Genomic DNA, 26,418 nt, shown 5'->3' on the forward strand with positions numbered 1-26,418 from the left:
CATCCTGGTCACTCCCAAAGAGAACCTCAGCATCTTCAGTTCTGCTACCTCCAGCTCTGCCTCCTGTCTTTTCCTCAGGGACACTGTCTCCAGACCAAACAACATGGCTGGTCTCACCACAGTTTTGTAAACCTTTCCTTTCATTTTAGCTGAAACTCTTCTATCACACATCACACTTTTCTCCAGCCGTTCCAGCCTGCCTTACACACTTCTTCTGGAGCGTTCTGACCTCTGGTCTCCTGGTGTGGTTTGGAAACATTACAGAAGATGATCTCGCTCAGCTGGCGCGGACTGTAAAAACTGCATCAAGAATCACTGGATCCCCTCTGCCTCAAATTGGTCAGCTGTTTGAAAAGCGCTGTAAGAAAAAGGTCCTGAGCATTATGCAGGACCCCAGTCATCCTGCTCATGCTCTCTTCTCCTACCTGCCATCGGGGAGACGTCTGCGCTGCCTACAAACTAAGACCTGTAGCTCCAGAGACAGTTTTTATCCGAAGGCGGTGCAGCTCATGAACATTAGCCTGAAGAGGCGCTGATAACTTTTATTGTCTGTTGTTGGTGTTGTGTTTTTAAATTGTATTTATTATTTTTATTGTATTAACTTGCAGAGAGTGTGCCGAGGGCAAACCATTTTTCATTGCTTATGGTACTTTGTACCCTAATGTATATGACAATAAACTTGAAACTGAAACTGATGAGGAACCATGGAGCTAGATGAACACCTACAGGATGAGGAACCATGAAGATAGACGGACATCTACAGGATGAGGAGACCACATTAGTTCAGGTTTAACATCTGAGGAAATCTGGTATGTTTGTTAAAATAAAGAAATGTTTCCATGATTGTAACTGAGTCCTGCTGACAGAAGACCTCTCTGAGTTCTCCTTCATGATGTTCTGGTTCCTCAGAGCTGCAGGACATTAAAGTGAACCTCAGTAGGAGCAGAGTTCAACGTTTGAATGTTTCATCCTGATAGAAATGTTGCATCTCTGCTGGATCTCCGTGTTCATGAACATTAAACGTGATGTCCAGCGAGGAAATCCTGGTGAGACCCTCAGCGGGACACGACTGTGATCTGAAAAACAATGTGAGCAGCAGCGCTGGACAGACCTTCTGTGGTGGAAAACACAACATCCCACAGCTCCAAAGCCGCTAAGCTAATTAGCTGCTCTCAATCTAATGTGTGGAAGGCTGTGAGCTGCTCTGATGTCCTTCAGCCCGAGGTAATGGACAATAATTAGCATCATTGATTTTCTGCACTGTGGAGGGGCAGAGAGCCGTTAACAGCCCCAATGTGAGAGGGTGATGGGCAGATCAATCCTCAGAGGAAACCACCAGGAGAAAAAACCCTGATGAAGGCTGTTATAGGCTATCACCGCCCAAATAATACAGAAAGACGAGTGTTTCCGAGAATAACTGGAGCAAAAAGACCTGAAATGGCAGGTAAAATAAAGAATAAACAGCACGACTCGGAGAATAAACCCTGATGAAGCTGTCAGAGGTTCTCACCACCCAAATAAAACAGAAAAACGACAGCTTCAGCCAAGACATGGAGAAAATAGACCTGAAATACCAGAAAGTACATACAAATACCAGAAAATATCAGCAAATATCAACAAATACCAGCTAATATAAAAAAATACCAGAAAATATCAGCAAACACCAACAAACAGAACCAGAACAGAGAACCAGGACAGAACACAGACAGAACCAGAACAGAGAACTGACACCAGGAGGAACGTCACACCTCAAACTGACACTAATTTGATTTAACATAAGGAAGAATCAGAACCAAGTCCACCACATTCATCACAACACACAGTCAGCTTCACACGGACACACAACTCCTACTGTTCCACATAAACTCCGATCCAAACACCGGATCTCAAGCACAGTCAGAACAAAACCTACAAACTGATCCAGAACCACGAGAACTGCACCGACACAAAGATTACATTTCGAGTTTCCAGAGTTCTGACTGTGATGACCTGGTTCTAAAAGAAGAATCCAAAACCGTCAACATTGTATATTGGTTCTGTGTCTCGTCAGTCCTGAACGATCACATGAAGAACCATCTGAAGAACCAGCTAAAGAACCAGCAAGTCCCAAAACTGTTCACACTGTAGAAGTCGACTCAGAAGGAAACAACCTGTACAACTTTCAGGCTCCAGATTAAATCTTTGCAGCTTCGGGGTTGAGTCTTTGCAGCTTCAGGGTTGAGTCTTTGCAGCTTCAGGGTTGAGTCTTTGCAGCTTCAGGGTTGAGTCTTTGCAGCTTCAGGGTTAAATCTTTGCAGCTTCAGGGCTGAATCTTTGCAGCTTCAGGGCTGAATCTTTGCAGCTTCAGGGCTGAATCTTTGCAGCTTCAGGGTTGAGTCTTTGCAGCTTCAGGGCTGAATCTTTGCAGCTTCAGGGCTGAACCTTTGCAGCTTCAGATTAAATCTTTGCAGCTTCAGATTAAATCTTTGCAGCTTCAGGGTTGAATCTTTGCAGCTTCAAGTTGAATCTTTGCAGCTTCAAGTTGAATTTTTGGAGCTTCAGATTTCTGATAAACAGCAGCAGACTTTCAGACGTTGCTGAGAGGTATCTCAGAACATCTGGCGGCTGCTGGAACATTTAGGAAAAGCCTAAAGAGTTTAATGAATCAGCAGGAAAATAAACTGCTGAGTCACACCTAAAACACAGATCTACAGATATGAAATGTAGAGACAGAGGAGAACGTGGACGCTGACGGTATTTTTGTTTTTAACGTCCATATTATTGATCAAACTAAATGTTCTTAAATCCAGGTTTTATTGTTCTGTGTTCTTAAATCCAGTGTTCTGACTCTCTGGAGGATGGGGGTCTGTGTGGATTGTGGTTCTGATGAGTCATCGTGGTTCTGAGGAGTCATTCTCGGTCCATTTCCCATCAGACAGTCGGTGTTTTTCTTTGGCACCAGCTGCAGCTTTTATCCTGTTAATTGAATTTCCTCCATCAACACACTGAGATTCCTGCTGGGGCACCAGATGTCGATTTAAATAGAATAAACTGGGACACGTTTAGCTCTCAGTGGCCCGGTTCTGGCCAGAACATGAAGCTGTGAGGTTTCTCCAAAGTGTTCTACAAGCCAACTGTGATAAATGTCATCCGTGTTCTGACCCAGACGGTCAGTTAGGTTTCCTCTTAATCTCCTGGAGCTGAGCTGTTCCCGGGTCAGATAAGATACATGATGGGTCCGGTACCGTTACTATGGTTCCCAGGAACAGAATCCTGGATGTTCTTCTGTCAGTCCTGATCCACGATCCTTTGCAGCAGAAGGTCACAACATCATACAGCAGATTAGGGCTGGCCCGAATAGTGGTTTCTGGTCTCCAGATAGTCTGGCCCTATTAAAGACGAACATCCGAATATTCTTTCTGCCCTGTAACATCCCAGAGGAGTGGGGGGGATGTGGCGGAGACGGCCTGAATATTCGGATCCGTTCGTCTGGTCTCCCAAGTCCAAATTTTGCCTTCGTTTTGTCTTCAGTTAACCTGAAGAATTCCCAAACAGCGGAGGTCTTCAGTATCTTGTCTTGTGTTTATAATAATAATAATGGTTACATTTATATAGCGCTTTTCAAGACACCCAAAGCGCTTTACAATGAATCCATCATTATTCATTTGCTCACACACTCTCACTCTGGTGGTGGTAAGCTACATTTGTAGCCACAGCTGCCCTGGGGCAGACTGACGGAAGCATGGCTGCCAATCCGCGCCTACGGCCCCTCTGACCACCACCAACATTCACACACATTCATACACCAGTGTGAGAGCAACACTGGAGGCAAGGCGGGTAAAGTGTCTTGCCCAAGGACACAACAGCACATGACTAGGCGAGAGCAGGAATCGAACCACCGACTCTTCGATCATTGGATGACCCACTCTACCACCTGAGCCACAGCCGCCCCTTTATGTGAAGCGAAGTGAAGCGTGACTTCAGAGTCGGCAGCCACCCGGCTATTCGGGTGGTGGTAGCAAACACGAATGGAGGAGTCGAGATGAGCCGAACACAACGGGATGAGCCGAAGGTGAAGGAAGAGACGAGCTCCGAATATTCCTATTTTCATCTGGGGGGAGGAGGGGGTGATCACACAGACATACTGTACGTGTATATGTCATAGACATATGTGTATATGTTTATGTGATCACACGACGGGATGAGCCGATATGAGCCGAAGTTGGCTGAAGGTGGAGGGAAGACAGTAACGCTGAATATTCATTCCGCCCGGTAATGTCCGAACGGGGGTGGGGGGGTGGGAATATTCGGATACCAAAATTAATATCCGGATACCGCCGTAGCAAACGAATATTCAGATATTCGGGTCCAGCCCTACAGCAGACAGATTCTCTGCAGACTGAATCACAATCACTGATCCATTTTCTGCTGGTCCATCAGGTCCGTTTTCCCCTCAATTACTTTCAGCCACACAAAGAAAATCTTTAGTTTAGAGAAACTATCAAATTCTGATCCACCAAACCTGGAGAAACCTGGTTTCCATTGGACAGGAAGGTACAAATCTGAGCAGAAATTGAAGCCAAAAATAAAGTAACACAACCAGTACAAAAAACAGCTTCAGTTACTTCCACTACTTTAGTTGCCATCACGGCTTTAGCTACTCTCGTTACTTTAGTTACTCTTGTGGCTTTAGTTACTCACCTTCTTCAGTTACTCTACTGATTCAGTTTAGCAGCAACAACCAACAGCTGATCTGAATAAATGTAATCCGATTACTGCTGCAGTGATGGATCGATACAGTTCTGATAATCGATCTATCGGTTTGACTATTAAAAACACAACTAGAAACTTTGACCCATACCTGATCTGTTAGAACCAGCTGATGGATTGATCCACAGATTGATCCATACGGGAAGAAATGATCAATAGCTGCAGTTCTGATCAGCTCATTGATCTCCCGCTAGTTTCTGGGTCATTGGGTTCTGGTTCTGACAGCTGATGGTTCTACTGAGGTTCTGGATAAAACAGCCATCAGGACAAGAAAACATTCCATAGATATTATTTATAGAACAAGAACTGGAACCAGCATCTCCACCAGCAACAAACCAACCGGAAGAGAGCTGCAGGACTGACGTACTGGGAACCAGTTCAGAACCAGTCTCACTGGTAACAACCAGTCTAACCAGTATAACCCCTAAGAACCAGTCTAAGAAACAGCCTGGTGCTCAGAAAAAAACCTGAAACTGAACACCTCAAAGACAAAGGAGGTCATCCTGGACTTCAGGAGGAACAGAACCAACAGGTTCCTGGGAGTCCAGACCTCTGATGTCCTCTCCTGGACAGACAACATCATGGCTGTGATCACGAAGAACCACCTGGACAGGAAGCTGCTGCTGGCCTTCCACCACTCATCCATAGAGAACCTGCTGACCTGCTGTTTAACCTGAGGCAGACAGAGAGGCTGTCCTCTCCTCCCTCATAGACGTCTACTCCTCCTGGTGCCTCAGCAGAGCTCAGAACATCACCAAGGACAGTTCACATCCCGGTTCTCAGCTTTGTGATCTGTTGTTCTCTGGAAGGCGCTACAGATGCATTAAAGCGAGGACAAACAGACTAAAAACAGCTTCTATCTGAGAGCCATCACCACCCTGAACCCTCATGTCACACCCAGACAACGATACGATGTAGAACATGGCTGGGTGATATGACCAAAATTTTATATCCTGATATAGCTTATTTTATATCCCGATACGATATACATCACGATATAGCATATTTTTGGTAAATTCAATGAATGAATGGGACCGGGCAGCGGCATACCTTACAAAGTACGGTAGTCTGATCCTTGTCGGTCTTTTTAAATCCAAACCACCGCCATATGACAGAAGTTTCCCCTCTTTTAGGTACAAGCTCGTCAGTTTGAGCTGGTTGTTCGTCATCTTGTTGTTTAGATTGTTCTTCTGAGTCGAGTCCACCGTCTTCCTCCATAGCTGTTTATGTTTTAGCCGTGTGTTGCCAACTCCTCAGTAAGGAAAGTCGCTGTTGGCTGTCCTAAAAGTCGCTAGAAGTCGCTAAATTACGTCATCTCCTAATTTGCATATTTCACAGTTTGCATGTAATTGTAATCAACGTTGTAGGAGAGAGGAATAACGTTGTGGAAGAGACCAAAAAGTGAGTATAAAACACCCAAAATATGTTTTTGAACTAGAGGCTAAATGCTGTGGTTTATTTTAGTATGACAGTGAAGAAACATTTTCATTTATATTCCGCTCCGTAAGTCTGGATGGGATCTGTAGTGACTTTGCACATGCGCGATTCATCTGCCGTCTGGCCGTGGAGTGATGTGGGTCTAGGGTTAGCTTTAGGGTTAGGGTCTAATCAGACACTGGGACTGCTGTGGGGTTACTGGACTGACAGCCTGTGCTCTGGGAGGGGGAGAAGCTCACAGCAGCACCTGCTGCTGGTTGAGGACAGTAACTGCAGAATGATCCCAGTTTTCCTGTCAGTCTCCAAAACGGCAGAAAAAGTCGCTAAATTTGTCGCTAGTCGCTTTTGACAAAAAAAGTCGCTAGGACGCTTTAGAAAGTCGCTAGATTTAGCGAGGAAGTCGCTAAGTTTGCAACACTGCCGCGTGCCTGGGCTTGCCGTAAGGCACGTCGGTGACGTAAAATACTGCCGTAAAGTGTGTTTTGCAACACTGTGATATAATCGATAGGATCTTCACATAAAACAATAGACATTTTCTATCGTCCAGACGATATGTATCGTTATATCGCCCAGCCCTAATGTAGAATATGGAATAAACATCACTGCCTCATTCACTCTGATATATTCACCCTGTCATTTATACTGTTTGTCTGTGAACAGACTGTTTGCACCATCTTTAAGATTTCTTTGCACTGAATAGAAGTTCTCCAATCTCATAATACATGTATAATGACAATAAAGCACATTCTAATCTATTCTATTCTAACCGGTAACAACCAGTCTAACCGGTGAGAACTGGTCTAACCATTGGGAGCCAGTCTAACCAGTGTAATCAGTCACAAGGACTCACCCCTGCCGGTCTCCATCCACCAGGATCCGGACAAGGATTCCGGTGACGGCCACCAGGATGGGGTAGTGGTCGACGCTCTCCAGACCTGCAGAAGAACAGAAGATCAAACCGGACCTGAATCCAGTCCAGGAAGACGTTCTGATGGAACCAGATTTAAAGACGGAGCAACATTTGATCAGCAGAAACACGTGGAATGTGATCTAACCCTAACCCCAATAAGAGAACGTGGTAGAAACCATTAATAACAGAACGTGGTAGAAACAGGTAGGATCCATTCTGACATCTAATACATTTAATATATAAAGGTTAATAAAGGTCAGGTTCTCCAGAACTGAACTCTTATTTTTAACCAGGGTTACATTAACAATGAAGAACATCTAGAGTTCTATTAAAGACCTTCATTAGAAACACAAATGGGTTCACAGGGTAAAGGTTCAGTTGTTACCCTATAACAACTGGAAGCATGTTGTTGTGTGGATTTGTGTAGTGGTTGTGTAGAGGTAGTGTGTAGTTCCGTGTAGTTGTGTAGTTATGTGTAGTTGCGTGTAAGTCGTGTGTCGTTGTGTAGTAGCTGTGTACAGTTGTGTAGTAGTTGTGTAGTTGTGTGTACAGTTGTGTAGTAGGTGTGTGTACAGTTGTGTGTAGTAGTTGCGTAGTTGTGTGTAGTAGTTGTGTAGTTGTGTGTAGTAGTTGTGTAGTAGTAGTGTGTAGTAGTGTAGTAATTGTGTAGTAGTTATGTGTAGTAGTTGTGTGTAGTAATTGTGTAGTTGTGTGTAGTAGTTGTGTAGTTTTGTAGTAGTAGTGTGTAGTAGTGTAGTAATTGTGTAGTAGTTATGTGTAGAAGTTGTGTAGTAGTGTAGTAGTTGCATAGTAGTTGAGTAGTAGCTGTGTCGTAGTTGTGTGTAGTAGTTGTGTAGTTGTTGTGTGTAGTAATTGTGTAGTAGTTGTGTACCTGGCAGTCGCAGGTTGACGACTCGGTCAAACAGGTTTTTCTCGGCTGTGACTCGATTCAACACCTGATTCAGCAGCTGCAACAATAACATTATTGATTAGAATTATTGATTAAAAAACTGATTATTCATTACAATTATCGATTATAATTATTTGTTATTGACAACTGATTGACTAGAACAGGGGTCGGCAACCCGCGGCTCTTTCAGCCCTCTGTTGTGGCTCCCTGTCACTTTGGAAAATAAATTGTTCTGCCTTTCAGGCGCGTTTCAATGCATTTTAATATAGAGAGTTTTATTGTGAAATTACCGCTCTTATTTTGATGTGTCACTCCACAGGATGTGCTGTGCCTGTGACATGAGAGTGCAAAGCTGATGCAGAGAGACAACACGGAGCTCCGATTCCCACACGTTTCATGCCTTTTTTGTTTTACTCCTGGAGAAGCAACGCCTGTAGTTTCACATCGTTTTGTACTCAAGAATGGCAAGCCTGTATATTAAAGCTCCACTCCAAGAAAGACACGTCTTTGAGTCAAAAGTACTCATGATAGGGTAATACACGTTACTCACAAGAACACGGCTCGATGTCCAGGCAGCAGGTCAGAGAGTCAGAGGAGTGTCGTCTTGGAAAAATAGGGCAGCGACTTACCGGAGAAAAGTTATTAGCTTAAGATAAATAGATTTTACAAGTTAAATAGACATTCGCAAAATATTGATTTCCAGCTAACATTACGTAACATATGAGGTCCAGGAGCAAAAATGACATTAACCAAGTAAGATAAATATTAGTGGAAGGACACAATTTAAAAAATGAATCTATCTAATTAGAGGCTGATTAACAAGGGCATAGAGGTAAAAAAAGTGATATATACACTGTTGTCTTCATTTTAAATGCCAAAAGGATTTTGCGGCTCACGGTGTTTCCTTTTCTGTGGGAAACGGGTCGAAATGGCTCTTTGAGTGTTAAAGGTTGCCGACCCCTGGTCTAGAATCATTGATTGTAAATATTGATAATTAATCAGTGAAACCTGTTCTATACAGAAGTAATCTGAGTATTGATATCAGTTCTATCCAGTTTACACTAAAACAATAAATGAAGAAGTAATCTGTAAAATCTCATTTATCTGTAATAAATCTTTAATTTAAAATTATTCTGAGGAAAATTCACAGAAAAACACCTTAAATTTTTCAGCTCTAAAGCTTCTGTTTGTAGGATGTGAGTCAGTCAGTGTACTATAAGGAACACTAATAAACTGAAGGTTCTTCAGGTAGAACATCATTTTATTCCTATTCTACTGGATGGAGATCTGGTGACTGTGGAGGCTGTTGGAGTACAGAGAACTCATTGTCATGTTCAAGAAACCGGTTTGAGATGATCTGTGCTTTGTGACGTGGAGCATTATCCTGCTGGAAATTGTATCAGAAGATGGTCCACTGTGGTCATTATGGGATGGAGATGGTCAGCAACAATACTCAGGTAGGCTGTGGAGATTAAACCATGATCAGTTGGTACTAAGAAGATATCCCAGGGACCATTACACCACCAGCAGCAGTCTGAACCGTTGACACTAGGCAGGATGGATCCATACTTTATAGTGTTTATTCTGACCACCTGAATGTTGCAGCTAGTTCATGCTTTTGTTACTTCCAGGCTTGACTATTGTAATTCCTTATAATCAGGTTGTCCCAATAGTTCTCTGAAACATCTTCAGTTGATCTAAAACGTTGCGGCCAGAGTACTGATGGGAGTTAAAGAGAGATCATATTTCTCCTAAACTGGTTTCTCTTCATTGGCTTTCTGTTAAATCCAGAATAGAATTTAAAATCCTTCTTCTGACATATAAAGCTCTTAATAACCGATCTCCATCATATGGTAAATGGTCTGTATTTATATAGCGCTTTACTATACCTGCAAGGTACCCAAAGCGCTTTACATGATACGTCACAGTCACACATTCACACACTGATGGCGGAAGCTTCCATGCAAGGCTCTAACCACGACCCATCAGGAGCAATTAGGGGTTAGGTGTCTTGCTCAGGGACACCTCGACATGAGCACGACGGGCCGAGGATCGAACCGGCAACCTTCCGGTTGCAAGACGGCCACTCTACCCACTGAGCCATGCCGCCCACTTAATATCTTAAAGACCTGATAGTACCATATTATCCTAGTAGAACTCTTCGCTCTCAAACTGCAGGCTTATTTGTTGTTCCTAGAGTTTCTAAAAGTAGAATGGGAGGCAGAGTCTTCAGTTATCAGCTCCTCTCCTGTGGAACCTGCTCCCAGTTTGGTTTGAGAGGCAGACACCCTCTCTATTTTTAAGACCAGGCTTAAAACCTTCTTTTTTGACAGATCTTACAGTTAGGGCTGACTGGGTGATCCTGAGGGGGTCAGCTGGAGTCTTGCTCTTGGACGTCCCTTAGTTCTGCCCCTAGTTCTGTGCTATAGGCTGAGGCTGCTGGGAGACCTCTCTGGATGCACTGAGCCCTTCTCTATCTTAATTGAATTGAATTGAAATGGAGACTTGTCAGACCAGGAAACATTTTTCCATCTTCTGTTGTCCAGTGTTGGTGAGTCTGTGTGAATTGTAGTCTCAGTTTCCTGTTCTTAGCTGACAGGAACCCAGTGAGGTCTTCTGCCACTGTAGAACATGTCCTTCAAGGTTATTGTCCTTCAGAGACGGTATTCTGCATTCCTTGGTTGGAACCAGTGGTTCTTTGAGTTCCTGGTGTCCTATCATCTCCAATCAGTCTGTCCATTCTCCTCTGACCTTCACATCTACCAGCTGCTCTCCAGATGTTTCCTCTTTTTCTCTGGAAACCCTGGAGATGGTTGTTGGAGGAATTCTCAGTAGATCAGCAGTTTGTGAAATACTCCAACAACCATGCCGCATTCAAAGTCTTAAATCCTCATCCTTCTCCATTCTGATGCTTAGTCTGAACTTAAGCAGGTTGTCTTCAACACGCCTACGTGAATAAATGAGCTGATCTGCTGCCGTGTGATTGGCTATTTAGATAACCAACTGAACAGGTGTTCCTAATAAAGTGGCAGGTGAGTCTACATACAGACTGCTGCACAGCTCTGTGGTGGAGGTGGTGGAGATCTACATCTACTGTCAGTCAGATCTCTGATCAAATGAGCAGCTCAACAGCATGAAGGTTCTATCAGCTCAATAATAATGATCCTGTTTATCAGGAAGGAAGGTGTTGGTTCTGAATGTATAGATAGATCACCGAAATATACCAAAAAAAAAAAAAACACGAGATATGTAAATCAACATGTCTCCTTTTCTCCTAGAACTGCAACCATAAACGCTAGAACTGCTACCATAAAAACTAAAACTGCTACCTTAAATAATAGGACTTCTACCATAAATACTCGAGCTGCTACCATAAAAACTAAAACTTCTCCCATAAATACTAAAACTGATACCTTAAATATTAGAACTTGTACCTTAATTACTAAAACTGCTACCTTAAGTACGAGAACTGCTTCCTTAAATATTAGAACTTCTACCTTAAATATTAGAACTTCTACCTTAAATACACTGTTCAAAAAAATTTAAGGAACACTTTGGAAACACATCGCATTTCACTATGGGGAAAAAACAAACTGGATATTTACATTGATATGGACTGGATAATGTGTTAGGAATGAAAAGATGTCACATTGTTTGATGGGAATGAAAATGATCAACCCCCCAGGAGGGCTAAATTCAAGACACCCCAAAATCCAAGTGAAAAACTGATGTAGCAGGCTGGTCCATCTTTCTGAAATTCCTTGGCAGCAGCTCAGAATGGTATTCAGTAGTTTGTATGGCCTCCATGTGCTTGTATGCAGACTGACGATGTCAGGACAAGCTCTGAATGAGACGATGGATGGTGTCCTGGGGTATCTCCTCCCAGAACTGGACCAGGGCATCGCTGAGCTCCTGGACAGTCTGAGGAGCAACCTGATGGTGTCTGATGGAACAAAACATAATGTTCCAAAGGTGTTCTATTGGATTCAGGTCAGGTGAGCGTGGGGGCCAGCTAATGGTATCAGTTCCTTCATCCTCCAGGAACTGCATGACTTCCCTTACCGCATAAGACTGGGCATTGTCGTGGACCAGAAGGAATCCAGGACCACTGCACCAATGTAGGGTCTGACAATGGGTCAAAGGATTTCATCCTGATACCTAAAGGCAGTCAGAATCCCATTGTCCAGCCTGTAGAGGTCTGTGCGTCCCTCCATGGATATGCCTCCCCACACCATCACTGACCCACCACCAAACCGGTCACACTGAACAATGTTACAGGCAGCATAACGTTCTCCACGGCTTCTCCAGACCCTTTCATGTCTGTCACATGCGCTCAGGGTGAACCTGCTCTCATCTGTGAAAAGCACAGGGCACCAGTGGTGGACCTGCAGATTCCTGTGTTCTATGGCAAATGCCAGCCGAGCTCCACGGTGCCAGTCAGCGAGCACAGGACCCACTAGAGGACGCTGGGCCCTCAGACCACTCTCATCTCTTTCTGATTGTTTGGTCAGAGACATTCACACCAGTGGTCTGCTGGAGGTCATTTTGTAGAGCTATAGCAGTGCTCATCCTGGTCCTCCTTACACAAAGGAGCAGATACCTGTCCTGCTGATGGGTTGAGGACCTTCTACAGTCCTGTCCAGCTCTCCCAGACTAACTGTCTGTCTCCTGGAATCTCCTCCATGCTCTTGAGAATGTGCTGGGAGACACAGCAAACCTTCTGGTAATGGCACACATTGATGTTTCATCCTGGAGGAGTTGGACTGTCTGTGGAACCTCTGTAGGGTCCAGGTATCGCCTCATGCTACCAGAAGTGACTCTGACCCTAGCCAAATGCAAAACTAGTGAAAAACAGTCAGAAAACATTAAGAAGGAAAAAACATCAGTGGCCTTCACCTGTAAACTCATTCCTGTTTTGGGGGGTGTCTCATTGTTACCCCTCTAGTGCATCTGTTGTTAATTTTATGAACACCAAAGCAGCTGAAACTGACTAAAAACCTCCTCAGTTACTTACTTGACCAGATCAGTATCCCACGTTTCACTGATTTGATGAAATACTTAGATTAAAAAGTGTTCCTTTAATTTTTTTGAGCAGTGTATTAGAACTGCTGCCTTAAATATTAGAACTGCTACCTTAAATAACCTTTGTTTACCTGAGCGAGTCGTCGCAGTAGCAGCTCTGCAGAAGGACGGGACCAGTCCAGAAAGATCTCTGGTACCAGAGTGACGGTCATCTCCAGAACCCGCAGCAGGCTGACGGACAGGTCGAAGCAGGTCGCGCACACCTGGACAAGAGAAGGACAGGAGAGCAGCAGGTTCACCTGCCAGATAACACATCCTTTCATAGAGACGTAAAACTACCAAAATGACACCTAATATCAGAGTTGCTGGAGGCGGAGTCAACTTCAACTGCCCCTGCCCCTTTGCCCCACAGAGGTGTATTCAGGTGAACTGGACAGTGCACTGACATGGTGTCGGGGTAATAGATCGACAGGTGGAGGTAGTGGGGTAATAGATCGACAGGTGGAGGTACTGGGGTAATAGATCGACAGGTGGAGGTACTGGGGTAACAGATCGACAGGTGGAGGTACTGGGGTAACAGATCCACAGGTGGAGGTACTGGGGTAACAGATCCACAGGTGGAGGTACTGGGGTAACAGATCCACAGGTGGAGGTACTGGGGTAATAGATCCACAGGTGGAGGTACTGGGGTAATAGATCCACAGGTGGAGGTACTGGGGTAATAGATCCACAGGTGGAGGTACTGGGGTAATAGATCCACAGGTGGAGGTGTCAAGAAGCTACATCAGACTAAACCAGACTACAAAGTCACAGCAACCTTGTTTGGGAAAATGAAGAAGCTGGTTAAACTTATGTAAATTTGTAATTTACATATTTACACTGTAAATTTTCCAGCTGTGAGATTAATAAAGGTTTAATCTATCTATCTATCTATCTATAGGCTGGTATAGACTGGTCAAACTGGTTAGACCTGTTATAGACTAGTTGTAGATTGGTTATAGACTGGCATAGACTGGCAGACTGGTTAAATGTGTTTCTACCTTGAGCTGACGAGTGTCTACGAAGTTCCTCTCTGGACGTTCTGCCGCCTGCTGGATCTGAGAGGAAGAACATGACCAAACAAAGAGTTACATTAATAATTACCTAAAATAGTGATTCCAGTTCGTCTGACCGATGATTTATTCATTTATATTTTACTTCCTGAGACACAGCAAAAGCACTTCTTGAAACATTACATTAGCAGCTCACGCTAATTGCTAACGTTTAGCGTCTAAACATCTTCACTGGTCCATTTTTTCAGCTCAAGAACTAACGATCACCTCCTGGATCATGCCGATGAACTCGGAGAAGGCCCAGTTGAGCTGGTTCAGGACGCTGTTGAGGAATGAGGCAGCCATGTCCTTGTCCAGGCTCAGCAGCTCAGCCATGTGCCTCTGCAGCAGCAGTGACGGACAGGGCTCTGAACCAATCAGAAGATAGAACAGGTCAGTAGGAGTCCAGACTTCCTAAAACTGTTTGAGATGGTGATCGGTCAGAACACTGGAAGGTGGTTGTGAGGAACCACGATGGAGGGAACCTAAAAAAAAATCTTGTTGACTGCAGAGAGAACATGCAGCAGAGCAAAGCAGGAGGTCCAGTTTATCATGGAACACTGCTGCTGGTGTTAGGCATAGGATAGGGCTAGATTTAAAGGTGTGATCAGGGCTAGATTTAAAGGTGTGATCAGAGCTAGATTTAAAGGTGTGATCAGGGCTAGATTTAAAGGTGTGATCAGAGCTAGATTTAAAGGTGTGATCAGGGCTAGATTTAAAGGTGTGATCAGAGCTAGATTTAAAGGTGTGATCAGAGCTAGATTTAAAGGTGTGATCAGGGCTAGATTTAAAGGTGTGATCAGGGCTAGATTTAAAGGTGTGATCAGGGCTAGATTTAAAGGTGTGATCAGGGCAAGATTTAAAGGTGTGATCAGAGCTAGATTTAAAGGTGTGATCAGAGCTAGATTTAAAGGTGTGATCGGGGCTAGATTTAAAGGTGTGATCAGAGCTAGATTTAAAGGTGTGATCAGGGCTAGATTTAAAGGTGTGATCAGGGCTAGATTTAAAGGTGTGATCAGGGCTAGATTTAAAGGTGTGATCAGGGCTAGATTTAAAGGTGTGATCAGGGCTAGATTTAAAGGTGTGATCAGGGCTAGATTTAAAGGTGTGATCAGGGCTAGATTTAAAGGTGTGATCAGAGCTAGATTTAAAGGTGTGATCAGGGCTAGATTTAAAGGTGTGATCAGAGCTAGATTTAAAGGTGTGATCAGGGCTAGATTTAAAGGTGTGATCAGAGCTAGATTTAAAGGTGTGATCAGAGCGAGATTTAAAGGTGTGATCAGAGCTAGATTTAAAGGTGTGATCAGAGCTAGATTTAAAGGTGTGATCAGGGCTAGATTTAAAGGTGTGATCAGAGCGAGATTTAAAGGTGTGATCAGAGCGAGATTTAAAGGTGTGATCGGGGCTAGATTTAAAGGTGTGATCGGGGCTAGATTTAAAGGTGTGATCGGGGCTAGATTTAAAGGTGTGATCAGGGCTAGATTTAAAGGTGTGATCAGAGCTAGATTTAAAGGTGTGATCGGGGCTAGATTTAAAGGTGTGATCGGGGCTAGATTTAAAGGTGTGATCAGGGCTAGATTTAAAGGTGTGATCAGAGCTAGATTTAAAGGTGTGATCAGAGCTAGATTTAAAGGTGTGATCAGGGCTAGATTTAAAGGTGTGATCAGAGCTAGATTTAAAGGTGTGATCGGGGCTAGATTTAAAGGTGTGATCGGGGCTAGATTTAAAGGTGTGATCGGGGCTAGATTTAAAGGTGTGATCAGGGCTAGATTTAAAGGTGTGATCAGAGCGAGATTTAAAGGTGTGATCAGGGCTAGATTTAAAGGTGTGATCAGGGCTAGATTTAAAGGTGTGATCAGGGCTAGATTTAAAGGTGTGATCAGAGCTAGATTTAAAGGTGTGATCAGAGCTAGATTTAAAGGTGTGATCAGAGCTAGATTTAAAGGTGTGATCAGGGCTAGATTTAAAGGTGTGATCAGGGCTAGATTTAAAGGTGTGATCAGGGCTAGATTTAAAGGTGTGATCAGAGCTAGATTTAAAGGTGTGATCAGGGCTAGATTTAAAGGTGTGATCAGAGCTAGATTTAAAGGTGTGATCGGGGCTAGATTTAAAGGTGTGATCGGAGCTAGATTTAAAGGTGTGATCAGAGCTAGATTTAAAGGTGTGATCAGAGCTAGATTTAAAGGTGTGATCAGGGCTAGATTTAAAGGTGTGATCAGGGCTAGATTTAAAGGTGTGATCAGGGCTAGATTTAAAGGTGTGATCAGAGCTAGATTTAAAGGTGTGATCAGAGCTAGATTTAAAGGTGTGATCAGGGCTAGATTTAAAGGTGTGATCAGGGCTAGATTTAAAGGTGTGATCAGAGCTAGATTTAAAGGTGTGATCAGAGCTAGATTTAAAGGTGTGATCAGAGCTAGATTTAAAGGTGTGATCAGAGCTAGATTTAAAGGTGTGATCAGAGCTAGATTTAAAGGTGTGATCAGGGCTAGATTTAAAGGTGTGATCAGGGCTAGATTTAAAGGTGTGATCAGAGCTAGATTTAAAGGTGTGATCAGAGCTAGATTTAAAGGTGTGATCAGGGCTAGATTTAAAGGTGTGATCAGGGCTAGATTTAAAGGTGTGATCAGGGCTAGATTTAAAGGTGTGATCAGGGCTAGATTTAAAGGTGTGATCAGGGCTAGATTTAAAGGTGTGATCAGGGCTAGATTTAAAGGTGTGATCAGAGCTAGATTTAAAGGTGTGATCAGAGCTAGATTTAAAGGTGTGATCAGGGCTAGATTTAAAGGTGTGATCAGGGCTAGATTTAAAGGTGTGATCAGAGCTAGATTTAAAGGTGTGATCAGGGCTAGATTTAAAGGTGTGATCAGGGCTAGATTTAAAGGTGTGATCGGGGCTAGATTTAAAGGTGTGATCAGAGCTAGATTTAAAGGTGTGATCAGGGCTAGATTTAAAGGTGTGATCAGAGCTAGATTTAAAGGTGTGATCAGGACTAGATTTAAAGGTGTGATCAGAGCTAGAGTTAAAGGTGTGATCAGAGCTAGATTTAAAGGTGTGATCAGAGCTAGATTTAAAGGTGTGATCGGAGCTAGATTTAAAGGTGTGATCAGAGCTAGATTTAAAGGTGTGATCAGGGCTAGATTTAAAGGTGTGATCAGAGCTAGATTTAAAGGTGTGATCAGAGCTAGATTTAAAGGTGTGATCAGGGCTAGATTTAAAGGTGTGATCAGAGCTAGATTTAAAGGTGTGATCGGGGCTAGATTTAAAGGTGTGATCAGAGCTAGATTTAAAGGTGTGATCAGGGCTAGATTTAAAGGTGTGATCAGGGCTAGATTTAAAGGTGTGATCGGGGCTAGATTTAAAGGTGTGATCAGAGCTAGATTTAAAGGTGTGATCAGGGCTAGATTTAAAGGTGTGATCAGAGCTAGATTTAAAGGTGTGATCAGAGCTAGATTTAAAGGTGTGATCAGAGCTAGATTTAAAGGTGTGATCAGAGCTAGATTTAAAGGTGTGATCAGGGCTGGATTTAAAGGTGTGATCAGGGCTAGATTTAAAGGTGTGATCGGGGCTAGATTTAAAGGTGTGATCAGAGCTAGATTTAAAGGTGTGATCAGAGCTAGATTTAAAGGTGTGATCAGGGCTAGATTTAAAGGTGTGATCGGGGCTAGATTTAAAGGTGTGATCAGAGCTAGATTTAAAGGTGTGATCAGGACTAGATTTAAAGGTGTGATCAGGGCTAGATTTAAAGGTGTGATCGGGGCTAGATTTAAAGGTGTGATCAGGACTAGATTTAAAGGTGTGATCAGAGCTAGATTTAAAGGTGTGATCAGAGCTAGATTTAAAGGTGTGATCAGAGCTAGATTTAAAGGTGTGATCAGGACTAGATTTAAAGGTGTGATCAGAGCTAGATTTAAAGGTGTGATCAGAGCTAGATTTAAAGGTGTGATCAGGACTAGATTTAAAGGTGTGATCAGAGCTAGATTTAAAGGTGTGATCAGGACTAGATTTAAAGGTGTGATCAGGGCTAGATTTAAAGGTGTGATCAGGACTAGATTTAAAGGTGTGATCAGAGCTAGATTTAAAGGTGTGATCAGAGCTAGATTTAAAGGTGTGATCAGGGCTAGATTTAAAGGTGTGATCAGAGCTAGATTTAAAGGTGTGATCAGAGCTAGATTTAAAGGTGTGATCAGGACTAGATTTAAAGGTGTGATCAGGGCTAGATTTAAAGGTGTGATCAGGACTAGATTTAAAGGTGTGATCAGAGCTAGATTTAAAGGTGTGATCAGAGCTAGATTTAAAGGTGTGATCAGAGCTAGATTTAAAGGTGTGATCAGGACTAGATTTAAAGGTGTGATCAGAGCTAGATTTAAAGGTGTGATCAGAGCTAGATTTAAAGGTGTGATCAGGACTAGATTTAAAGGTGTGATCAGAGCTAGATTTAAAGGTGTGATCAGGACTAGATTTAAAGGTGTGATCAGGGCTAGATTTAAAGGTGTGATCAGGACTAGATTTAAAGGTGTGATCAGAGCTAGATTTAAAGGTGTGATCAGAGCTAGATTTAAAGGTGTGATCAGGGCTAGATTTAAAGGTGTGATCAGAGCTAGATTTAAAGGTGTGATCAGAGCTAGATTTAAAGGTGTGATCAGGACTAGATTTAAAGGTGTGATCAGGGCTAGATTTAAAGGTGTGATCAGGACTAGATTTAAAGGTGTGATCAGAGCTAGATTTAAAGGTGTGATCAGAGCTAGATTTAAAGGTGTGATCAGAGCTAGATTTAAAGGTGTGATCAGGACTAGATTTAAAGGTGTGATCAGAGCTAGATTTAAAGGTGTGATCAGAGCTAGATTTAAAGGTGTGATCAGGGCTAGATTTAAAGGTGTGATCAGAGCTAGATTTAAAGGTGTGATCAGAGCTAGATTTAAAGGTGTGATCGGGGCTAGATTTAAAGGTGTGATCAGGGCTAGATTTAAAGGTGTGATCAGGACTAGATTTAAAGGTGTGATCAGGGCTAGATTTAAAGGTGTGATCAGGACTAGATTTAAAGGTGTGATCAGAGCTAGATTTAAAGGTGTGATCAGAGCTAGATTTAAAGGTGTGATCAGGGCTAGATTTAAAGGTGTGATCAGAGCTAGATTTAAAGGTGTGATCAGAGCTAGATTTAAAGGTGTGATCAGGACTAGATTTAAAGGTGTGATCAGGGCTAGATTTAAAGGTGTGATCAGGACTAGATTTAAAGGTGTGATCAGAGCTAGATTTAAAGGTGTGATCAGAGCTAGATTTAAAGGTGTGATCAGAGCTAGATTTAAAGGTGTGATCAGGACTAGATTTAAAGGTGTGATCAGAGCTAGATTTAAAGGTGTGATCAGAGCTAGATTTAAAGGTGTGATCAGGGCTAGATTTAAAGGTGTGATCAGAGCTAGATTTAAAGGTGTGATCAGAGCTAGATTTAAAGGTGTGATCGGGGCTAGATTTAAAGGTGTGATCAGAGCTAGATTTAAAGGTGTGATCAGAGCTAGATTTAAAGGTGTGATCAGAGCTAGATTTAAAGGTGTGATCAGGGCTAGATTTAAAGGTGTGATCAGAGCTAGATTTAAAGGTGTGATCAGAGCTAGATTTAAAGGTGTGATCAGAGCTAGATTTAAAGGTGTGATCAGAGCTAGATTTAAAGGTGTGATCAGGGCTAGATTTAAAGGTGTGATCAGGGCTAGATTTAAAGGTGTGATCAGGGCTAGATTTAAAGGTGTGATCAGGGCTAGATTTAAAGGTGTGATCAGGGTGAGACTGAAGAGGATGAGGAGGCAGTAAGGGTTTGGAGGATGAACAGTCAGTCCACATTACTCTGTTCTGGTCCAGTCCGATCCAATAGAAGCCTGGTTCTTTCTGTCTATTGCATCACGGTTGTACAGGAGAAGCATGAAGATACAGGGTGACCCAAAAGTTTGGAAACAAAGTTTAACTGCAGTGTCTATTTCAGTTGGGGGTGCATGAATTCACTTATTTTACCCATTTTTGTTATAGCATAATAACTTAAAAGCATAGTATTTGCCGAGTGCAATAACTCTGAAGAAAATGAATAGAAGCATAAGGTCCAGGTTTGCTGGAGCAGAACTTCTAAATGCAGGCCATCAGTGTCAGATTTAAAACTCTTGATGGTAAAGTATCTGACAGTTTTTATTTTTTAAACATCCAAAAGTACTATGAGGCAACATTTACTGTCCAGTTTGAGGAACCTTCATAAGCATGAATGAAGATACATTCCAGAAGATACCAGTGTAACCAGGTGGTGGAAACGTTCACGTCTTTGTAGAAGAAACAAACATGAACATGTGGAAATATGTTTGTTTTACACTAATCTGATACTCTTCTGAATATATCTCTGGTACTGATTTATTGAAATAACATTATATTATTTGGATTATAGACTTTTCATTTGTTTCCAAACTTTTGGGTCACCCTGTATATATTCAAAGAGTTGAACTGAAAATACCATTCTTCATGAAAGCAGTGTTATTAATTAGTAAATGATCGACCGATAAGTCATTGATCGGCATGGACATTAGTTCTGTCTGATGTTTCAGTCCACAGACTCCTGGTTTGTTCTGCTCCATCTGGTACTGTGATGCAGGAACCTTGTTCTAGTAGATTCCAGTTCATCTTTAACATGAGTGCTGGTTGGAGGTCATTAATCTCCTCATTAGTCTTTGTCATGGTGCCCATTGCTGCTAAACTCCCACAATGCTCTCTGCTTTAACTGTAGTGTGTGTGACGCCTCCTCTGGTCTCTACAGGATTAAACATAAAACTGTTAAAAACAAAGAATTATCCTAAACTATCAGATGGTCTTTATGACAAGCTGTTCTGTCTAAATAAACCAAATTGAGTTTATAATCATCATCATCTCTCACTGTATTCTAGACACTGTATTAAAATTATCTAAAAGTAAAACAGTGTCCAGCAGTGAATGGACCGTTTTCAGGTGAACTGCAGGCAGTGTTTCCACAGACCAGGGAGGAGACCAAGATGGAAAATAATTAAAATATAATCAGCTAAATATCTGCATAAAGTGGACAAAACGTGTTCCAGTGTTGATAACATCTGTGGACACGAGAAGACATGTTGGACATGATGATGCCAGGTTTGTTTTAAAATTTGAGTGAAATATATAATCAAATATATGTTTCTTTTGGTGATTTCCGTCATTCAGAGAGACAGAAGTCAGTTCTCTCTGCTTCTTCATGACGTTGTGGTTCCTCACAGTTGCAGGACTTAGAAATGAGAGGAGTTCTGAGGGTTAAGAGCTGTACCTCCAACATGAAAACATCTGAAACACAGATCAGTGACTGATGTGTTGAAAGTGAACGGAATTCGCCCTGAGATCATTTACTGGTATGAAGGTTGGACTGAATGTCATCCACAGTGAAGGGGAAGCAAAGAGTAAAAATAAACCAGAAGAGCAACAGCAGAACACAAAGTGGGAAAGGTGAAATGAAAAACTTACTTTGGAAACTAGCAATGGACAGATCTCCTGAACAGCATGCAAATGGAAGCACACAGTCATCATGCAGGACAGAAACACAAACATGCTGACAGAAAGGGAACCCCTGAAGGGACGTTTTGGATGAGCTTCGTAGCATCGACCGACCAGCTGTTCCTTCAGGAAGTGTTGGCGATCACTCTTTTATGTCAGCTGTTGTCAGCCATGATCCATGTGGCCAAAAAAGGTTTTTATCAGTAGTTTCTATAGTGCGCTAGAAATGATTGGTGCTAATAAGTGACTGCACAAAGAAATCAAAATGTTCTTTGGAATCTGTTCAGACAATGCAATACTCCGCACTGCAGCCAGTTGGAAATATGAGATCTGGGATCCTTGCAGACATTTCCTGGTCCCCTCCCTAATCTCCAAAGGAAGAAGGATCCTAACAAGATGTTGAGCCACCTCACTACCACTGATCCTTTAAAGCAGCAAAGTCTCTATTTTGAGTTTCTCACCTTCTGTAAGGCTAGGTCCGGAAAACCTACGGAGGAAATTAATTTCAGCTGCATGTGTCTGATTCTTTGGACCATTAACTAGAGTTGAGGACCACAGGTGGAGGTTGGAACCAAGATCCAACACCCACCAGAGTCCAACACCGACCAGAGTCCAACACAGCAGCAGATAATCCTGAGACCTTCATTAGTTTGATCTTGTTAAACAGTTTGGGCGAATGAGCAGCTGGTTAGCTGTTGATAACAGTGATTTCTGTCATTTCATCTGCTGTTCCTGCTGAACTGCGTTGTGTTTTACGTTAAACATTCTGTCTTCGCTTCATGACTGCAGTTGTATTTTTATATGTTATAATATAAACGTGAACTGAACAAACTGCAGGCACTAAATCTCCTGATATGTGACCTCATTATTGAATGAAAACATCAGGAGGAAATGTGTTCGTGTGTGTATTTTACATTTTCATCTTCATCTCTGCTTTGTTTCCTAAAATAAAATGTTCGTTTTTCTAAAATCTGGACAAACGCATCACACAACTTTACTGATGCACTTTGTGTCCCGATAAAAGCCGAAAATCAGCAGCAGCAGTAAAAATAAACTGCAGTCAGTCAATGACAGCCTCCGTTTATTTATGGAAACCAAAGACCTGAACCAGGAGACAGACACACAACCTGACACAGTAGGACTCACAACACACACACACACAGAGGGAGGAAACACAAAACACACTGTAACACAGACTGTAACACACACACACTGAGAGAGGAAACACAAAACACACTGTAACACACACGCAGTAACACACAGACTCACTCTGCAGGCTGGGCAGGTTTGCGTCTTCAGGTTTGGTTTTCAGCAGGTGAGGCAGTCGAGTGTATCTGTAGCCGAAACCACAACCCTGAAACAAAGAGGACTCACAACGTTCAGCCTGTAACACACAGTAACACAACAACAGTAACACACAGTTTGTCTGTTTGTGTGTGTGTCCTCACCCTCCACAGTCGGACCAGGATCCAGTTGGTCTGAGCCCAGGGTCTCTGTTCATATGGAGCCAGCAGGTTCCTCATCATGGCCACTCGCCTGCAATCCCAAAAACATGTTTAGTCAGTCCACCTTAAATCAGACAGTCCACCTTAAAGCAGTGACCTTAAACCCTGTGAACTTGGGACTGAAACACTCACTGCTCCTCAGGGATCCTCTCCACGGCCCTGAGGGATTGTGGGTAACAGACGTAGCTGGCCAGAGCCTGCATCAGAGAGTCTTTGATATCTGAGGGCAGAGGACAGAGAGGCATTCAGGGACCGTAGGACAGAAAAACGCTCTAATATCAGCCACAGAGAGGCATTCAGGGACCGTAGGACAGAAAAACGCTCTAATATCAGCCACAGAGAGGCATTCAGGGACCGTAGGACAGAAAAACGCTCTAATATCAGCCACAGAGAGGCATTCAGGGACCGTAGGACAGAAAAACGCTCTAATATCAGCCACAGAGAGGCATTCAGGGACCGTAGGACAGAAAAACGCTCTAATATCAGCCACAGAGAGGCATTCAGGGACCGTAGGACAGAAAAACGCTCTAATATCAGCTACAGAGAGGCATTCAGGGACCGTAGGACAGAAAAACGCTCTAATATCAGCTACAGAGAGGCATTCTGTCTGAAGTTTTGGTTCCTAAAAACCAGTAAACTCAGAAGCTCTTTGAAAAGAAGTTCTTTGATCAGATCTATCGTTGAGGTTCTCAGCAGCTGTTGGGTTCTAATCTGTTCATCACTCTCATGCTCACTTTAAAGACTTCATCAATCAGAACTTCATCACCACAAACAGAATTTCACTGAAGAAAACAGCTGAGTGTTCCAGAAAAACACAAACACACGAGTCTGTGCAGATAAATAACAACAAACACAATAAACAACAAACAGTCTCCAGCTGAAACACAAACTCCACATTCAGTCTGACCCCTAAAACCAAACAGCAGCACAGAGTTCATCTTCAACAATACCAAGTTACTGCTGCATTCTAACACTAAGGGAACATCTGTATGATGCCATAATTGTGTCAAAAGTCGCGCGCGGGGTACGTGTTACGCGCTGGTAACTGTGTTACCATTCAACTGTAACAGTCCACATGGCGTCATTCCCTGTCTACTGTGTTACACTTGTTGGGTAACACAGTAGACATTTTTGGCAATTTTTTCCCTTGATGATCGTATCCCACAGAATATCAATTCCCAGCTCAAAAATCTTATTTTAAAAGCAGTTAGACAAAAAACAGCCAAACCCTGGATGAACAGACACAAGAATTTGCAAACAATTGTTTTATAAAATGCGTAGTACTTCATTCATGTCTTCTATGAAAACTTTTGTCCGTAACACAGTTGACAAAATAATGAACCAGGTGTAAATTTAACTTTGAATATTTAAAAAATCATTGGAGTTTAAGCTTGCCAATTAATGGATTTTGCACAATCCAGGGGTATACTATGGAAACAAATAGAATATTAAGCCAAAAAGCACACTGATTTTTTCACTTGCTGGATGATATGAAATGTACCCCTAATTATAGAATCACTCTTAAACTCCCTGTCAGAATCACTGGAGTAGACACGCTGGGCTTCTGGGCCGATTCCGGTCAGTCCACCTGGGTAACTGCCGTTAGCAATGGAGCTAACTAATGTCTAATCGCTGTACTAAAGGCTGACAGCCCCCCCGTTTAGAGCCAGAAATACGTGGAGACACTCGCTGACCGGCAGTTGGAGATCCGGGCTCGGTTCTGTGTGTGTTCGGTGCACAGCAGAACAGCGGCAGCAGCATCAAAGGGGCTCCAGCCGACTGTGTCATTTCCTCTCTTGTATACAGTGGCATCCCACATGGGGGGGTGAGTTCTTGCTGTCGCAGACAGCCAATCATAGGGAGGTTGTGGCGAGCACTGGTATCCGCCCACAAAGGGTCAAAAGTCTTCTCCCCGCGCGTAGATCAGAGCTCCACGAGGCTCCTCGCGTGCGCAGAGTGTCTTTTGCACGTGGACACATTGCTACGCGCGGGCGGGGTACGTGTTTCGCACGAGAGAGAGAGAGAGTTATGCACGCGTGACTTTTGACACAATTGTGGCACCATAAATCTGGACAACAGGAACACTGCAGACACTCGGTCTGGATGTTTAGTTCCACCTTCAGTCAGAAATGTGCAGCAGAATAAAATAGAAATGGAGCCACAACTTCTACTAAAACTAAAAGCAGTAAAGAAACAGCAACACAATATTCTACACTGACAAGAACATCACACAACCTACAGAACCACAGGGAACTGGATGAAACCAGATGGAACCGCCAGAAAACAATCCTGAGCCTGACTGATCCAATCCTCAGATGCTGGTTTACATGAAAGCTAACTGCAGATAAACGACTGGATCTGTCCCTGAAGCTGGTAAATGTTACAAAGTAAAAACAGAGTTCAGTAGAAAAACTCATAAACACAAAGATGAGGAAAAAAACTAAGAAATGAGACAGACAAAAAAAGTGTCAGCAGATTTCTAAAAAAATCAATGAATTAAAAATACAAACTGTGAAATAAAGAGTGCATCAGGATTCAGCCTCTTTAAAGACTCTGATGGAACTCAGCAGGTTCTAGAAGTCAGTAATGGATGATCTGAGGTCAGTGATTGGACGATAAAGACTCCTGGATCTGGAAGGTCCAGTCTCTGCTGGATCAGAACTCCTGGATAGAACTCTACCATGAAGAGTAAAGAACCAAGAAACTCTGAGGAAAGGTTGTTGACGAGCATCAGTCAGGACGATATAAGAACATTTAAAAGTCCTGAAGATCTCCTGGAGTCCAGTAAAATCCATCATGAAGAGATGGAAGGAAGATGGAACATGAATACATCTGACGAGAGCAGGACGTCCTGAAGACCTGAGAGACTAGAGAGGGAGGCCACCAAGACTCTATGACTCCTCTGAAGGAGAAAGAGACTAGAGAGTTTGTGTTGAAGTTGAGCTGTTCGGGTTCTGAAGGTGGAGAACGTTCTGAAATGATTCATCTGGATCTCATTTTCTGACATCACAAAAGCCTGTGTGTGTGCGTGTACGTGTGCCTGTGTGCACGTGTGTGTGTTTTACCTGTTCCAACGATGCGAGGGTCAGCGAAATGCTTAGCCAGGATGGCAGCCAGCTGAGTCAGGGTTTCCTCGTATCCTGAGGAGGAAACAAACACGGAAGTCATTCGGACAGCATGATGAGCAGCCGACTGTTCACTGGAACACCAGAGACACTGCTGCTGCGGCAAGGCTGCAGGGCTGCAGGGCTGCAGGGCTGCAGGGCTGCA

At 43.0% G+C, this 26,418-nt stretch overlaps 1 protein-coding gene and 2 long non-coding RNA genes across 3 annotated transcripts in view; 2 read left to right on the forward strand and 1 right to left on the reverse strand.

Moving 5' to 3' along the window:
* LOC110966941 (E3 ubiquitin-protein ligase RNF123-like) overlaps positions 1–26,418 on the reverse strand; it is a 151,018-nt gene that overhangs the window by 68,733 nt on the left and 55,867 nt on the right. The window contains exons 28-36 of the mRNA XM_051947767.1: positions 26,214–26,288; positions 23,281–23,368; positions 23,092–23,179; positions 22,913–22,997; positions 14,348–14,487; positions 14,069–14,125; positions 13,160–13,291; positions 7,989–8,064; positions 7,037–7,121 (exon numbers count right to left, since the gene is read on the reverse strand). Of these exons, the coding sequence (XP_051803727.1) occupies positions 7,037–7,121; positions 7,989–8,064; positions 13,160–13,291; positions 14,069–14,125; positions 14,348–14,487; positions 22,913–22,997; positions 23,092–23,179; positions 23,281–23,368; positions 26,214–26,288 (826 nt within the window). The remainder of the gene's footprint in view (positions 1–7,036; positions 7,122–7,988; positions 8,065–13,159; positions 13,292–14,068; positions 14,126–14,347; positions 14,488–22,912; positions 22,998–23,091; positions 23,180–23,280; positions 23,369–26,213; positions 26,289–26,418) is intronic.
* LOC127533891 (uncharacterized) lies at positions 14,494–17,642 on the forward strand. The gene is made up of 3 exons (XR_007941766.1): positions 14,494–14,720; positions 15,513–16,040; positions 17,337–17,642. It is a non-coding gene; the product is annotated as an uncharacterized LOC127533891 (long non-coding RNA).
* On the forward strand, positions 18,541–19,985 carry LOC127533895 (uncharacterized). The gene is made up of 3 exons (XR_007941771.1): positions 18,541–19,016; positions 19,521–19,664; positions 19,881–19,985. It is a non-coding gene; the product is annotated as an uncharacterized LOC127533895 (long non-coding RNA).

This window comes from Acanthochromis polyacanthus, chromosome 5 (assembly GCF_021347895.1).
Source record: "Acanthochromis polyacanthus isolate Apoly-LR-REF ecotype Palm Island chromosome 5, KAUST_Apoly_ChrSc, whole genome shotgun sequence".
Classification (NCBI taxonomy): Eukaryota; Metazoa; Chordata; class Actinopteri; family Pomacentridae; genus Acanthochromis; species Acanthochromis polyacanthus.